We start from the raw sequence: 17,916 nt of genomic DNA on the forward strand, positions 1-17,916 counted from the left end.
CAACCAGCCCCTTTAAGAAATGAAAAAGAATAAAATATCCTGGAATTGTGAAAATGCAGGATTTGGTTTACGCACAAAAAAAAATGATACATTTACAATATAATACATAATTCTATATACAATTATACATATAATATAGTAAAAAAAAAGTTCTAAGAGTCTTTGATTTTATGTTAGATGTTTTGTAAATCTCTAACCCTACAATTTTATATACTTGACATTTGATAATCCACCATGTCTTCAATCCCTTTAATGTATATACAGTGGGGCAAAAAAGTATTTAGTCAGTCACCAATAGTGCAAGTTCCACCACTTAAAAAGATGAGAGGCGTCTGTAATTTACATCATAGGTAGACCTCAACTATGAGAGACAAAATGAGAAAACAAATCCAGAAAATCACATTGTCTGATTTTGTAAGAATTTTTTTTGCAAATTATGGTGGAAAATAAGTATTTGGTCACCTACAAACAATCAAGATTTCTGGCTCTCACAGACCTGTAACTCCTTCTTTAAGAGTCTCCCCTTTCCTCCACTCATTACCTGTAGTAATGGCACCTGTTTAAACTTGTTATCAGTATAAAAAGACACCTGTGCACACCCTCAATCAGTCAGACTCCAAACTCCACTATGGTGAAGACCAAAGAGCTGTCAAAGGACACCAGAAACAAAATTGTAGCCCTGCACCAGGCTGGGAAGACTGAATCTGCAATAGGCAACCAGCTTGGATTGAAGAAATCAACTGTGGGAGCAATAATTAGAAAATGGAAGACATACAAGACCACTGATAATCTCCCTCGATCTGGGGCTCCACGCAAAATCTCACCCCGTGGGGTCAAAATGATCACAAGAACGGTGAGCAAAAATCCCAGAACCACGCGGGGGGACCTAGTGAATGAACTGCAGAGAGCTGCGACCAATGTAACAAAGCCTACCATCAGTAACACACTACGCCGCCAGGGACTCAGATCCTGCAGTGCCAGATGTGTCCCACTGCTTAAGCCAGTACATGTCCGGGCCCGTCTGAAGTTTGCTAGAGAGCATTTGGATGATCCAGAAGAGTATTGGGAGAATGTCCTATGGTCTGATGAAACCATACTGGAACTGTTTGGTAGAAACACAACTTTACGTGTTTGGAGGAAAAAGAATACTGAGTTGCATCCATCAAACACCATACCTACTGTAAAGCATGGGGGTGGAAACATCATGCTTTGGGGCTGTTTTTCTGCAAAGGGGCCAGGACGACTGATCCGGGTACATGAAAGAATGAATGGGGCCATGTATCGTGAGATTTTGAGTGCAAACCTCCTTCCATCAGCAAGGGCATTGAAGATGAAACGTGGCTGGGTCTTTCAACATGACAATGATCCAAAGCACACCGCCAGGGCAACGAAGGAGTGGCTTTGTAAGAAGCATTTCAAGGTCCTGGAGTGGCCTAGCCAGTCTCCAGATCTCAACCCTATCGAAAACCTTTGGAGGGAGTTGAAAGTCCGTGTTGCCAAGCGACAGCCCCAAAACATCACTGCTCTAGAGGAGATCTCCATGGAGGAATGGGCCAACATACCAACAACAGTGTGTGCCAACCTTGTGAAGACTTACAGAAAACGTTTGACCTCTGTCATTGCCAACAAAGGATATATAACAAAGTATTGAGATGAAATTTTGTTACTGACCAAATACTTATTTTCCACCATAATTTGCAAATAAATTCTTACAAAATCAGACAATGTGATTTTCTGGATTTGTTTTCTCATTTTGTCTCTCATAGTTGAGGTCTACCTATGATGTAAATTACAGACGCCTCTCATCTTTTTAAGTGGTGGAACTTGCACTATTGGTGACTGACTAAATACTTTTTTGCCCCACTGTATATATATATATATATATATATATATACACACACACACACAGTATCCTATCTATCTATCTATCTATCTATCTATCTATCTATCTATCTATCTATCTATCTATCGGAATATGTCTGTAGCACTGCATCAATATGGATATCCCATAATACAAGAAGTACAGGCCTTGTACTGAATGCTTCATTAAGCGAGGGGTAGGGGGAAGCCTCTTAGTTTACATGTGGAGCTGAGCTTTCTTATCGGCAGGTAGAGCACTAGTTCAGGCATGCAAAGAATTCAAGTGCAGAATGGAAACGTTAAAACAAAAGCAAACACGTTAAGCTTTTAACTAAAACATGCAGGAATCATTAATATAGACCTCGGCTGTGCCGCCTTACATACAAGGGCCTGGAATCCAGAACAGGGGCTGTATGGGACTAGTCTATGTATTCATCAGATGGCAAGCTGCACCACTCTAGGCATATAATAGGTTAAAAAGTTAACTAGTCCGACTCCTTTATGAGGTCACCTGAACGCCCAGGTGTAGGTTAATGGTTGCAGAAAATTGTTTCCTTTGTAATTGTTGTAAAACTGTCCTGTTGTAAAAGGCGACCTACTGAAAAGATGTGTACGATAATGGTGAAAAGGGAAGCCTTTATCAGCCATGGATACTACGGCAGGGAAAATGTTTATAATCTTAGACCATATTCACACGAACAACGTCTATTTGAGACCACATTGATTAAAATGAAGATATCTACATGTTTGTTTTTTTGACAGTCCATTGCAATGGGACCATGCCACATGCCGCCACTGTTCCATGGTCCAATGACGATGGTAATCTCCAAAATGCTATGCCCATGCGTCTTGCACCGATTATCATCCCACATTCAAAGTCACTTACCTGCTGCCACGTTCATGAGACACCTTTCTGCATCAGACTGCTCAGATATCCTGGCGACACTACCACCATAGGCAGCATCATGTCACACTATTTGAACGTAATTTCTGACACAACCGGCACTGCGACTCGCCTTCCTGTGACTTTTGGCCACTGAGTGTATTAAGGATTTGTTTGAGAATCTACATCATGTCTAGATGCGCCATCGGTGTACCACCATACAAAAGCAGATGTGAATAGGGCATTAGTCAGTATATACAATCATGACAAATAAGCTAACTGCAGGTATACAGTATATAAGTACATTGTGCAGTTGGAGGGGCTGTCTCATGAGAGACAGATGATAATGTCAGGGAAAGCTTTGACTAACCAGGAGTCTTTCCTGCAGGGCCACAGAAGTGAAAATTTTTGTGATTTGGAGCCTTTCATACAAGGTGGGGGGAATTTGTCCATTTTCTGACTTGTTCACCATTTTTGAAATAAGTCGTTGGGGGAGGGGAGTCGTGAAACGTATCGGTCCAACAGATTTACTGTAACTGGCACCATTGACAGGTGTGAGCTATGACTGAAATCTATGTATCTACAGTAAGTTCCTGGCCGGTACAGATTTGAGATCTGAGATGTGCCAAAATTATTAAAGGGGTTGTCCAGGATCTCAAGATATACCGGTATCCACAGAATAGGTCATAAGTATCTGATTGGTCAGGGTCTGCCACCCGAACCCCAAACCAATCAGATGATGTGGCCACCAGAAGTCATATACTAGATAAGGAAGCAGTCCTGTCTTTACACAAGTAAAGTGGTTGGCGGTGCAGTGTAGTAAGATCCTGGACAACACCTTTAAGAGACATCAGATTCTTAATAATTCTGACACATCTGATGCGAGAGTTGGAATTGATAAAGACGGGTGTAGAAAACTTCCAATCTTAATAAATTCTCCCCAATATAGTAAAGGTTTTATCTGTAAATCCATGGTCACTTCTATCCTACCTGTGTTTCCTCAATATATATCATCTATATGCTAAGAACTAGTTCTTATAATGGTAAGCAGACAAGATAAGACAAGGGTAAAGTACAGGACTTGTAGCCCTATAGAAGAAGATTCCCCGCTGTCAGCAATATGAATAGAAGTGCAGGGGATGCACAAGTGTCAGCACAGCCACATGAAAATATATTGAAAAGAAAAAAAAGAAATTTTGGCTTGCAGCCATTTTTGGTCTTTTGACCCTTTCTCTTCCTTATCGACCAGGTGTACAAGACACCTGCCATTTTACAGCACTGAGCCCTTCAGTCATATAGGAAGATGAGCAAAGTGAGTTTAGTGGATGTGGCTGTAGGGTATCTGTTAGTCCAGTTCCTTTACCTTGTGTTCAATAGGAATGGGTGTAGCATGAACATTTGGAAAGAAAATCAAACAAGGGGCATATCCATTACATGGTATAATGGGGCTGGGTATGGGGGGCACATGAGTGCGGCGCACTTGTGTTTACAAACATCTGTTGCATTCATAGCGTCGCTCTTCAGTTCACAGTACAACTGAGTTACTTGCTCGATCCCTCTGCTCTATTTTGAGATGGGTATTTGGCATTTCCAGGAGGGCCCCTTCTGCAGTAATGAAAAATAGGTCTGGAATGTGGCAGCGATGTATCAGCAGAATAGTTTACTCTAAATTCTCAATCCACAGCCCAAACATTTTATTACTGAAGAACAAAGATGAAGCACTAGGAACTTCTCGATGCTATCTATATGGTCACGTATGGTGGCCTACAAGACAGGACAGGCAGCGCCATGAAAAAGCGTACTTACATACTTATAAAGAATACTTACAAGGTTAGCACCAATATAATAGCTCAACTAAGGCTGATTCACATCGGCGCATGAAAAAGCAGTTACCTTAGGAAACCCGCGGATCCCATAGACTATAATAGAGTCCGTGTGGTTTCCGCTCGAAAAATTCGGAGAGAAAAGTGCGGAGAGGAATGGAATCCCCGAATCTAGATGTGAACTGGGCCTAAGAGGTTTCTGACAACAAGACTGTTGACAGTTTCCAATGCAGGAGGCTGGCAGATGTCAAGAAGCTGAGGAGATGGCCCCCCTAGAAGGAAATGATGTTCCATGCCTAGAAGATACAGACAGGAAGACAGGCAAGTATGATGGGGTGGGGGTGTTGGTATTGGAAACCTTCCGTTTCTGGAAATGGAACGTCATTGGAAAAAATAAAAAGGTGCCTGGGGTGGTCACGTTACGATCTCGGTAAATATACACTTTTGGTAAAGTAAGTTGAATGGGGTGGGGGTGTTTCGCTGATTTTATCCTGGACAACCCCTTTAGTTAAACATTTTACAAGGTTTTAAAGATAACCATCTTAGTGGTTACATCAGTTGCCAATGGATAGGACCATGAATGCAGGAACTTTCTATGGTCTGGAACTTGTCAGAAATCCCACCATGATGTCCTTATTGTGGACGGGTGATCAGGCAGGGACCCTACATGAGTATTAAAACTCTGCAAAATGTTAAATTACTTTTTTGTCAGGTTTAATGGGTTGTCTCAAGATACTGATCCGTAGTATAGGTGATAAGTGTCTGATTGCTGGAGGTCTGACCTCAGGAACCTCACCAATGATAGGAATTCTGGTTCTGTGTCCCTCCATCAGAACTGAGCAGAGGTTAAGCATGTGCCCTACCACACCATTCATCTCTATGGGAATGCAAAAAAGGAAGCTACGTTCTGCTCCTGGCTATCTCCCTCAAGTCTATAGAGATGAATGAGATGCAGCACAGATGCTTAACTTCTGCCCAATTCAGATGAAGGGGGGGGGGGAGCACAGGACTCATGTTGATGTGATCAATGGTTGCCCCACAACCCCAACTCCAACAGATATCAAAGGAATGGTATCGCCCAATCTCAACTGCGGTTATGGGGACACTTATAATTGGAGTGTTGATCCTAACTCTTACTGTATACATCGAGGGCATGGAGGAAACGTCATCAGACAATATGCACCATATACACAAAATAACAGGATATTGTCTGATCTTCTTATTTAAATTTATAAACATGGGCAGAATTTTCATGATCCTACATTAACATATTAAGCAACGACATCAAATAAACTATTCATGCCATATTAGAATTCTATTCTTAACAGAAAAGGTCTGATACTAAACCTGCACAATCTTTTACCTTAAAGGGGTTTTCCAGGCAAATTTTTTTTTTTTTTTAAAAAGGTCTGTTAGTGCTACTAATGGGTTAATAATTGCACCCAAATACCTTTAGCCGTGTTTTGAGTGATTTCTAGGTTTCTCTGGGAGTTCCTGGGATCTTTTGCATTTGATTACATAGTGTAGCATTCTGTTCTGTTTTCCTACAACTATCATGAATTCTTGGGTTACTCAGAGCTCACACCACCTCCCTCTCTCCCTCCCCTCCCCTTCTCAGTTACACCCCCTTCCTGTTTCCGTAGCTAGCCCGCCCACTACTAGCTAAAAAACTAAACCCCAACACCATCATACTTACTTGTCTTCCAGACAGGATGACCTTCTGGGCATTGGACACCACTTCAAACGGCAAGAAGAGAAGGTTCTGGCCAACCAGATGAAGAAGTGACGTCTTGTGCCCAGAGGATCCAGACCGGAAGACAGGTAAGTATGATGGGGGTTAGTATTGGTGGTATTCCGATGGTCCCCTTCCGAAATGGAACATCACTGGAAAATCGTAAAACGTTCCAGGGTTGGTAATATGACCACCATAGCAATGTAGGTAATTATAGATTTTTGCTACAGTAAGTAATTTAGAAGATAGGCGGACGGGACGGGGGTAGTTTAGCTTACATTATAAAGATCAATTTATCCTAGACAACCCCTTTAATTTCAGTGGCATGTCTGAGCACAATTGTGCAGTATGTCACCTAGATAACACATGTGTGTGTGGGGGAATTGGCATAAATGATTCCTTGTTTCAATTACTTAACCACTAACAGATTACGCCGTGGTCGGTGCCAAGTATTAAAAAAGAGACAAATTATATTCCTGAGAAGACCACATCTATCTAACAAAATTAAGAGATAAGCTAAGGCTTACATCATCAATCCACAAGAACTACCATTTTAGGTATTAACCAAGGGGGTTACAGACCACCCACAAAACAATGTGATACTGCTTGCCAGGTATAATACAAGACGGAATCAGATCCAAAAATCATTATTCACCATCAAAACTCAAGGGATAATATGCAGCGGTGCCAGAGCAAGGGTTTTTTTCTTAATTTTTAAGAAACATCCTCCTTTCTCACCACCTTAACACCCTAAAAATAATACTTACAAGGTTAGTAGTAATATAATAGCTCAGCTAAGGCATAATTCACATCCGCAAATGGGTTTCCGTTTGGGAAACCTCATCCGTATAAAAATGTGGTTACCTTAGGAAGTCCACGGACCCCATAGACTATAAAGGAATCTGTGTGGTTTCCACTCAGAAAAGTGTGGAGAGGGAAAGGGATTTCCCGAACATTTGGTTCACATTTGTTTTTTTGGTCCGGAACCTGAGGACCGGACCAAAAAACGGGTAGCCGCAACTGAATGCCAATGCACTGCACCAGCATCTAGTCCTGCACTCTGCTCCGGATTAGGCCCAATGAATGGGCCTATTCGGGTGAATGCAGCTCTGGACTAACATATAGGTTTTAACGCAGAATCTGTGCAAATAATCAATGCAATGTAGTTACAACGTTACTCAACTTTTTATAAAGAAGATATCTACCGGTATATATATATATAAAAAGCGGACGTACCCTTTGATGTAAATATTAATGTGGTTGTCCAGGGCTTTGTGTATGTATAGCCTATCCTTGGGATAGACCATAAGTATAAGATTGGTGAGGAGCCGACACACAACCCCCACACCAATAAGCTCCCATAATATACACCATAGCGTTCAGAGGCAACTAGTTACAGTTAATTTCCGTACAGGTGATCAGTGCTGGGGCTACCTGTGAGCCCCCCTACTGATCAGATATTTATGGCCTATCCTGGACAACTCCTTTAAAAGCAACTCAGGTAAGACTGCTGCCCCATAATCAAGTACAGAAAATCTACATTCAGAAATAACTCCTTTTTGGGCTGGAACAAACCAAATTTGGTGCAACTGTTTCCCAAAAATTTGGGACAATTACAGCAAATTCAAGGCAGTTTAGGAAGTATGCAGGGGTGGTCGATTTACCAAAATACCCATGACCAGGGGCAGAGTTGTAGGGGGCCCAATGGTCTCTCTGTAACATTAGAAGACACCAGTATTATAGATAGCATATAGTAAGTGGGGGCCCCATTACATATTTGTATTGGGGCCCTGGAGCTTCAAGTTATGCATCTGCCCATGATCCTGGTGCTAATTTAGCACCGTAACGCCTTCCGTTTTCTAGTTAAATGGAGTTGTATATTAGTTACCAACACAAGGGGTGATGGAGCCCACTGTACAGGGAACAACTGATAAGTAGGGTATCCAAAAATGTGTCATTGTTCTCTAGCCCTTTAGATATGGGTCTTAGATGGGATATATGTCTTGTTATTCAGTAGCAGCATGATTCCTCCAGTTTTCTTTGGCGTCTACAGATGACTGGAAACAATCCAGAATCTCAAGTTATATTTAATTAGAACATTATTGAATACATTTTAATTGCATTTGGCCAAGTTGTGCAGGTGTGAACGAGCATCTGGCGGGGAACCTCACAGCCACACTTGGCTAACCTCATTACATTGTACCATGCCAAGCAATGAATCATATGGTTTAGAAAGTGAATAAGCAAGTCCAATTTCAATCACGCTGAAAAAAAACGGATGTCAATAGTAAATGTGCTATACGCCAGCTAGAAAATACAAAAAAACCTAAACACGTATCCATCCAGAAATGACACGAAAGTAAGGCTGAAAGGAACCAAAACAAACTGAAGAACAGACCTAAGAGGTCACATTAAGCGTCTTAGAGAACCTTTGTGTACTAGGAAAAGAGTCCTTGAATTCTCTCAGTAATGTGTTTACTCTTGCAGGACTTGGATCCCTCCCAGGAACACAGGAATAAGTGTTGGCAATCTTGAGCTTGTGCCAACATCTACCTGAACCATGCATCATAAGGCTTTGATGTCGACTCTTGTAGTGGTGGAGAGGTGGAACAAAGTGACCAGGAAGAGATAAGCGCTGTGTGCCGACATGAAATAGCAGACTACAAATTGTTTGGGAGTATGACTGTCGCGTCGCTCTACCAGAGATAACTCGTGGCACGTCATCTATTACTTCCTTTACTTTTACGAGTTCTTTACATGACAGCTATTGAGTGTTAGTATTACTAGATCAGTATAACATAGAATAGCTATATAGTCACATAATACACAATAATAGATACTTACTACTGAGCTAGAGTAAATAATATTAGTATAAGCAGCACTTCATGATGTCACAACCTGACGATTATATAGTAATGAGCGGCGCCACTTAGAGGGAGTCTGCCAACAGAACCCAGTATTTCCATCCAGGTAGGGTCAAAGAATGTCGTCTCCTTGTAAATCGGTGCCTCTGTTGCCAATTTTTTCTGACTTTGTCAATATGCCAATGAGGTATCTGGAGCAATGAGGGTGTTGCTGTTGCTCCGGAGAGATAAGTGACAACACCCTTGTTGCTCCAAAGAGTTCATTTGCATATTGTTAAATAGGATGATATTTTGACAAGGGGAAAACTGTGTGATTCAGGTGAAACTACCATGGCTATTTGGTATGCTGGGTTCTGCTGACACACTCCCTTTAATATCTCTTCCTGTAGGAGTTCTGTAGTAAGAAGCAACGAGCTACACATTGGGATCCTGCCATCCTCAACAATCTGACCTGGCGAAGATGTCTGAATGAAGTTGCGTTACCATGCAATTCCCATATACTTATCCTGTACCATACAGTACTATGGTGCACAGTGTGCGGTCCTTTGTATTGTAGAAATACTCTATCATGGATCACTTATGCGGGAAGTTCTTTCTGTGTGAATCACTGTGATCAAGTAGCTCCTCTTCTCTTTGGAGCTAGTTCACACGAGGACTGCATATTTTGGTCCTGAATTTGATGCGGGAAGCCACGTCAGAATAGGATCAAAATTCGCCTGTCGCGATTGTCGCGGCTTCCGACAGTCGCGGCTTCCCGCTTCGGAGTAGGCCCAAATGAATGAGCCCAGTCCGGAGGGTGCTGTCGCAAGACGCACGCCGGGGGTGAATTAGCCGCGGAATCTGCCTGAAGAAAGGGCAGCTCGCTTCTTTTTTCCGTGAGCGGGAACATACCGCTCACGGAAAAAAGGACGCTAACAGTTTACATATACCTCTATTGTGAAGGGGGCTTCTGAGTTGGATTCGGCATCAAAATCCGCCCCCCTCTTGCCTTGTGTGAACAAGCCCTTAGGCCTTCAGCAGCTGAAGTGCCTGCGAGCCGGGGAATTTCTGCTGCTTCTGTTTCTGCTGCAGCAGCACATTATTGTAAACACCTCAACTGCTGCAGAACTTCCTTACAAGAACATCAGGGGAACAGGAAACCATCAACCATCACCACACTAGCAAATAATACTCAATTGTCGATAGTATATCCCTCTGTGTAAATAGGACAACATACTGATAAGAAATGCAAAATGTATGGGGCTGAATGATCTGTCCAGTAGGCTAATGTTTGAGAACTAATATTCCCAGGAATGTGAGCTCTTGATCATTGGCCCACTTGGTCAGCCAGCGTAAAATGGCCCTTAAACTTTTGTAGCGCTACTGTAGAGCACAATATTGCTTATTAAGCAGCTCGCTGCTTTGGATTGAAGTCATACATTGATAGTTACAATTGATTCTTAGTGCTATGGCAAGTTAGGTGTAACCCTTGTTTTGCTCTTAAAATTAAGTTCTGCAGTAGCTAAGGTGTGCATTATAAGAAAGTTTAGAAGTCACTTTGGAGTTCGATGACCTGTAGAAATGCACCTATGCTTTTACATGTCATGAAAATTCTTTATGATTTCTAATATTTTCATAATTTACAATAGTAGACAATTATAGACAGATAGATAGATAGATAGATAGATAGATAGATAGATAGATAGATATGGGATACAGAGATAGATAGATAGATTACAGAGATAGATAGATTACAGAGATAGATAGATAGATAGATAGATAGATAGATAGATAGATAGATGATAGATAGATAGATAGGAGATAGATAGATAGATAGATAGATAGGAGATAGATAGATAGATAGATAGATAGATAGATAGATAGATAGATAGATAGATAGAGGCTAATTACCAAAACCCATGGCAAACAATTTGACTGTTCTTCTGTAGTGGACACTGTATGGAAAGTAAAGATGAATGGCCACCCATGTAATACATGGATGGTTTGTGTTTCCCAGAGTAGACGTAGAGGGTACATAGAGAGAGCTTTGGGGCCCCAAGTGGGGCTCTATGTCCTCCATAACAAGAAGCTCTGCATTGTCTAGACCCTCTTAGATGGTCAAGAGGGAGCAATTTATGGGCAATACATTCTATTCCATTAATACATTTGCAACATAACTACAAAGTTTGTTGCCATTTTTACTACTACACAAAATACTAAACATAACAATATAGAATAACCTATGTAATATACAGATGGCAAAACAGATCTACTAGGGAGTCTGAGTGTACACAAGCAGATAAATCATTTGATCCCTGTGTGACATCATCCTATATGTCTGACTGAGCAATTTCTTACACGAATGTCAGATTAATAGGACTATGGACAACAAGCCTGAACAGAAAGAAGCAAAACGCCGATCAGCCCTGGTGTCAGGTGGCGGCGTGTGATGGAGAAGATTATGGCCCTCAAGCACAGCAGCCTATCATAAGAGTCTCCTGACTTTTTGCTTCTTCTTGATGAGTAAAATTCATTACTTTGCCCAGAGCTCAGACGATAACAATATATACTCGGTAAGTAAATCATCAAAGTGTTCCCAGCACCAGAGGACAGAAGGGTCATCTTCACAAGTGCAACTGAAAATTGCCGAAATCTATCCAAGAATCCAGAAAATGACTCAGATAGATCCAAGGTTTAAAACGAGTAGACTTGTTATGTTATGGAGCAGGTTTATCCCCCCAAATATTGGCGTATTATGATGGCAAGACCAGAGGTGTGATCAGTTCATTGAAGGGTCTAGGCTTGATCTAAGGCAAGGATATGTAAAGGGGGCAATCCTTCAAAGATTTGAAACTAAAGACATGAACCATAGTTGCCCTGGAGCCTTAAGGGGCCTTTAACGTGTTCTTACCAGTATTTGGCTATGGCTTATGGGGGAATGGGGCACAAATGTTCTGGCCATGTTCTGGCCATGCCCATGCCTACATAACATGTCCACGTCACATATAGAATTACAAAGAACTGCCAGGCCTGGGGGAATTGCTGGCTCTTTTGGGACTCCAGGAGGTCACCCCTTATTTCAGGAGAGCTGACAAGTATGAAGTCACTATTGTTATAAATAGGACATGATAGATGGGGGTCTGTAAGAGGTATCACATTGGGGCCTAGGAGCCACTACTTATAGTACTCCTCAATTCAATAGTTCTGCACGAAGCAGAGATAGGCCTTATATTGACTCATTTATAAGGCCATAATTTCAGGCTGGACAACCACACTGAGACTGCGCAAGTTGGCCAACGATTGGCTGAGAGGTGGCCGAAAATATCCAGTATGGTCGATCTACTTATGAGAGACTATGGACTACCTTTGGCCAGCTCCCATGATATTGCAGCATATACATGGCAGTTTGCCAGCTGTTCATCAGCTGACACTACACTTCATACTAGCGCTCATCTCTCATGTGGACCCAAAGACAGAGAGCCCATCCACTAAAGAAGTGGTTACCCACAGACCACATAGACTGTAATGGGGTCTACAGGGTGTCTGTCAGGTTTCCGCCAATTTCATACAGAAACCATGCAGGAATCTGTGGCAGAGTCTCCCATCGACGTGATCTTTTGAATTCTGTCTTGGTGTACTGAGTTTTTCAATGTATTTGAGTCTGTGGAAAATAGACAGCCCACGGACATCTATCGCCATCACATTATAAGTTCCTTTGTTCTCCGCAGAAGGCAGTCACACCGCACATTCCATGTCATCCCACACTCGCCCTCCATCATCAATCATCCCCAACAGGTTGTTACACACATTCAGGGCTTGTTGAGGTTTTTGAAGCCACAGCCAGGTGTGGATCATAAAGGGTGAGAACCTATAAAGGACAGATGGTACTTCGATTTTTTTTTTTTTTTCAAGTTTACTTTTAATATGTATCTCCCTGTTAAAGGGGCTGGCCAGAATTTTTTTTAAATTTATGGCCTATCCCTAGGATAGGATATTTGATAGGTGGGGTTACAACAAGTTGTACCCACACAGATCAGCTGTTCTGGCTAACCTCTGACACCAATATTCTACGCTTCTTAGAACAGAAAGCAGTTGATTCCAGTTCATGTATAGTGGCCAAGTCCTGCTACTGCAGCTAAGGGCTCGTTCACATCTGCGCCCGGTCTCCGTTCTGCAGGTTTCCGTTTCCTGCACAAAACTGAGCAGGAGACGAAAACCTGCAGGACTCTTTCAAACCCATTCATTTGAATAGAGTCAGACATGCAGTACTCTGTGTCCGGTTTAAAAAAAAACGGTTTCGCGGCAGAGAGCATAAAACGCTCACCGGCGCACACGGCCAGACCCGGTCTGACAGCTTTCCGTCTTCTGCATGCAGAAGACAGAAAGCTCACAACGGACTCCGGGCGCTAGTGTGAACCTAGTGTAAGCTCTCTTTGGCTTCAATGTGTGCAGAGCTGCAGTGATGGTGCCCGGGCATTATAAAGGGCAAAAAGTCATCTGGATCTGGATCAGTGTTGTGTGTAATACAGCATAGGAAGGGAACCCAACAGATGACCCGAGTGTCCCCACCAGTCAAAACTGTATGGCTTTACCGAAGGATAGCCCATAACTAAAAATTCTGCAACATGATCAAAAAAATTACTCCAGCAGATAAACATGAATCAATCCATCATAACCACCAGGTCAGAATGTAGGCTATGGTGATGTACATGTAAGGGTTAACCTGGAGCACGCTGACTGGTCTGTCATCTGAAACAGGATAATTGTTCAATTTGTCCACACATATCTGTGTCCAAATTGGATAACATCTGACTATTCAGCCTCTGGGAATAATAATCTGAATCCTTTCCTGGCTCTATGACAGCTTATTAATACTGAGGTCAGAAGAGGACTACAGACTGTGCCCGAGCAGACGTACCTGGGGTCATCTTCATACGCTAATGATCCAGTAATGAAAAGGTAAGTCTACCCAAAATCCACAATTACCTCATTGCTGTAATAATTTACCCTTAGTTTACCACCACTATTATAATAAGACATTTACAAGATCCAGCATGAGAACACAGTATAAGAATAGAAAGAACTACTGTCATATCTGGGGGTTCCACGTAGCGAGCCGCAGCCTAAAAGTGTAGCGGAAAAACAATTTGAATAAACCATTTTTCAATGTGGTGAAATACCGCAATGGTCAAAATCTAACCATTGCACCAAATGTGTCCTACCCATCTGAAAAGTCGGTGAATTGACTTTTATTACTATAGCACGGGAGGCCATATAAGCTCAAAGTCACCGAATCCACTAAAGGCCAAATCCCCACGGTTCTTCCCGCAGTGCTTTAAACAGAATGTTCACAGAGTTTTCTTCCACGGACTTTCTGTTACCATTATATCTACAGGGAAGCTGCCGATATTTCCGTAGATATGATTGATATCCTGCGATTTCCATAACCGCGCCATTTTGGAAATAGCAGCGTGTCCGTGTTGCGGTTTTAAACGCATGGGATTCACATGAGTCCCATCCACTTTTCAGTAATTGTAAAACGCCATGATTTTTCCCACAGCGTTTCCGGCCCAGGGAGCCCCGGCCGAACAATGGAATTTTTTTTTTTTCAAGGATTTCTTATCCACTATAGTCAAGAGCTTGAAAATATTGACTGTAAAGCCGGCACTCACCGCTGTCTTCAACAGTAAAGTGGAAAATATCACTCGTTGCATTTTCCTTATCTCGTAACACGTAGCAGATGTTCATGTCATCGATGTCCGCTAGAAGAAAACATACAAACGTGGTGAGGCCAAATTTGTTTTTTAGACCAAATGCAGTGAACACAAAACACACAAGAAAATGCAGTAATAAAGTCAGTGAAAAATATGTAAAAACTTCAAAAACCAACAATACCTGGTAAGCAAAATCTTCCCATTGCTATCAGTGTTTTTTTTTCCTCAAGTACCTCAAAATGTACAGTGTACCTCTGCTTATCTCAGCGTCAATAGGGAGAAGTGAAGGCCACAGATTTTTTAGGTTACCATGATGAAATGAACATGGCGCAAGGAAGAAGCATCACATTGGTTTGCAGAATTGCAAATGTTTGTCCTATAGATTTAATAAGGGAATTAAAAACGCAGCAAAAATGCAACAAAAAAATGTTTTTTCGCTGCCTTTTTCCTGCAGAATTTTTAGCAGTCTTTTGTTACGTGAGGCCTTAGCCTAAACCCCCCTGATGACGACCATGTTATTCAATTCCATTTGTGACCATTCAATTCTGTGGGCCCATGCACATGACCATAAATTACACGGTCCCATGTGCGGGTTGACAGTCCAGGGCGCAAAATATGGAACAGGTCCTATTCCTGTCCAATTTTGCGGCCTTGCTTACGCGGCTCCTATTGATTGAATGAATATGGTCGTTGAAGGATGGCTGGCACATGGATGACATCTGTGTGTCGCCCATGGGCTCACTATGATGTTCATTCACGGCTGGCAGCTGGCACATAGTCATGTGCAACCCAGCTTAATCTGTATGCACATGAGCTCTTAGTAGCACCCAGGAGCACCTGTTTAGACCATGGTCAACTCCCAACACCACCCCTAACATAAAGGGCCCGTGCACATGGAGTAAATTCGTGCTCATTTTTGTATAATACACGTATAAAGAATACACGTGTAAAAATCAGACTCCCATTGACTTCAATGACATTTTTTACACGTGTATTATGCAAAAATGGGTGTGCATTTACTCCCTGTTCACGGGCCCAAAGATTGATAGGTCCGGACTAGAAGTAGTCAACATTTGATACCTCCAAGCTAGACCCCTGTCTATCCTCCACCAGTAACAATGTAGATCAGATGAAAAATATATAAAATAGAATAATAACCAAGTGTAATAACAAGTACAAGACTGTCTTTTCCCCTATGCAGAAAAGAGGTTAAACAAGGTGACAATGTTCCCGATATGGACCCTTTCATGCCCCATATACTGCACAATGAAGTCAAACAATCAGCATGTTTGCCCTTTTTAACCCATTCATTTCCAAGAGTTTGACTTTTTGACTCTATCCGTGCCTAAGGCATGTGTCATAAAAGGCAATAACTCAGGGAATTGTGTCTGCCTAATGACTGGACCATTAGATTTGGCGTCTTAAACAATATTAACTTGTTTCTGAATTTACCATCTATAATAACCTGATGATATTGAGACCCTCTGTGATCAGCGATTCGTTCCCGGAGACACCATGGGCAAGTCCTTATTATGTCAGGGCGGTCTACTTTAGTTAGTAGAGGGCAGTCCCGACCAGGGGACTAGGCCTCACATCTACACTTCCATCACTCGGCTAGTAACATGGGGTGAATAGAAAGAGTTGCCGACTGTGTCTATGCCGAGTCGGCATGTGTATGGTGGAAGCGAAAGAAATAGATGTCGACTGACAGTAATCTAGTGTATACGGCCAGCCTATGCCTCAGTTCACACTACCACTGGAAGGCTGTTATAATAGGGTCCTTTAAAACAAAACCGACTCCTTTCATAAGGGGTGGTATATAAGCACTAACGGATGTTAACCCCTTCCCACCACAGGAACCTCAATTTTTTTTAAAAAAATATTCTACACGATCTACTAGGAAGCTGAAAAAAAATCAGAATGAGGTGGAATTGGAGAAAAACTTCGGTTTTGTTTTTATGATGCAGTCAAAATGACGTTACCTACATTCTATGGGTTGGTAGAATCCAGAGGATTCCAAATTTATACAGTTTTTAATTTTCTATGTTTTTTTTTAATTATTTTCTATGATTTGTAGACCATTTTATATTTTGGATGTCTGACACTTGGACCTAGACAGATCATCTGTGCTAGCAGCCTGAGGCTGTATCCACCTCAAAATCCTGACCAAAAAGACGGCTCCCATTGAAATCAATGGTAGCCGCTCAGGAAAAGAAGTGAGGTGCTCATTCTTCAGGTCGAGTCACCTCGTGATTCGGACTGAAGACACTCCCTCCTCCGGACTAGGCCCATTCATTGAGCCTAATCCGGAGCGGAGTGCGCGGATGGATACCGATGCAGTGCACCAGCTTTCAGTCGCGGCTGCCTGGCTTTTGGACCGTAATGGGGAGTTCACACGGAGTAACGTGCCGCATGATGTGGCACGTATACGGCGTGTGAGACTTTGAGCGCCGTATACGCTCCCATTGATTTCAATGGGAGCCTGGATCGTATACGCTGCGTTATTTTGCGGCCGTGATTTTGCCGCCGCAAAATCACGGCCGCAAAATAATGCGGCGTATACGATCCTACCTCCCATTGAAATCAATGGGAGCGTTTACGGTGTGCAAAGTTTCACACGCCGTATACGTGCCACATCATTCGGCACGTTACTCCGTGTGAACGCACCCTTATGTAGTGGACGGGGCTGCTGCAAAGCTCCTATTACTTGAATAAGAGCAGTGCTGCACACACTGCCCATCCGTTACAAACTTCTGTCATACAAAGGCTGCTAAAACATGATTTGAGCATGGTCTGGGTGTCATACCTATGGATAGGTAATTGGTATAAAAAAATTGGGCCGGAGAACCCTTTAATAAAATGTGTCTCACCTGTAACAACCTCAGATGCTTTAAAAAAAAATGAGATTTTTCCAAAGCCCATTTTAGCTTTGCAGAAATACAGCGTTTTTTTGGTGCAAATTTTGCAGCTTTTTTTTTTTAGTCAAAGTGTATATAACAGAAGTGAGTTGTCCAAGAAATTTTTTTTTTATTTTCCATTCCTTTTCAAGCGGCTTCTGACC

At 42.2% G+C, this 17,916-nt stretch overlaps 1 protein-coding gene across 1 annotated transcript in view; it reads right to left on the minus strand.

The window, feature by feature from the left end:
• Positions 1-17,916, minus strand: part of FREM2 (FRAS1 related extracellular matrix 2) — a 145,259-nt gene that overhangs the window by 117,869 nt on the left and 9,474 nt on the right. Inside the window, exon 2 of the mRNA XM_075265908.1 lies at positions 14,814-14,903. Coding sequence (XP_075122009.1) covers positions 14,814-14,903 — 90 coding nt within the window. The remainder of the gene's footprint in view (positions 1-14,813; positions 14,904-17,916) is intronic.

Source organism: Leptodactylus fuscus, chromosome 2, assembly GCF_031893055.1.
Source record: "Leptodactylus fuscus isolate aLepFus1 chromosome 2, aLepFus1.hap2, whole genome shotgun sequence".
In the NCBI taxonomy this organism is placed as follows: domain Eukaryota; kingdom Metazoa; phylum Chordata; class Amphibia; order Anura; family Leptodactylidae; genus Leptodactylus; species Leptodactylus fuscus.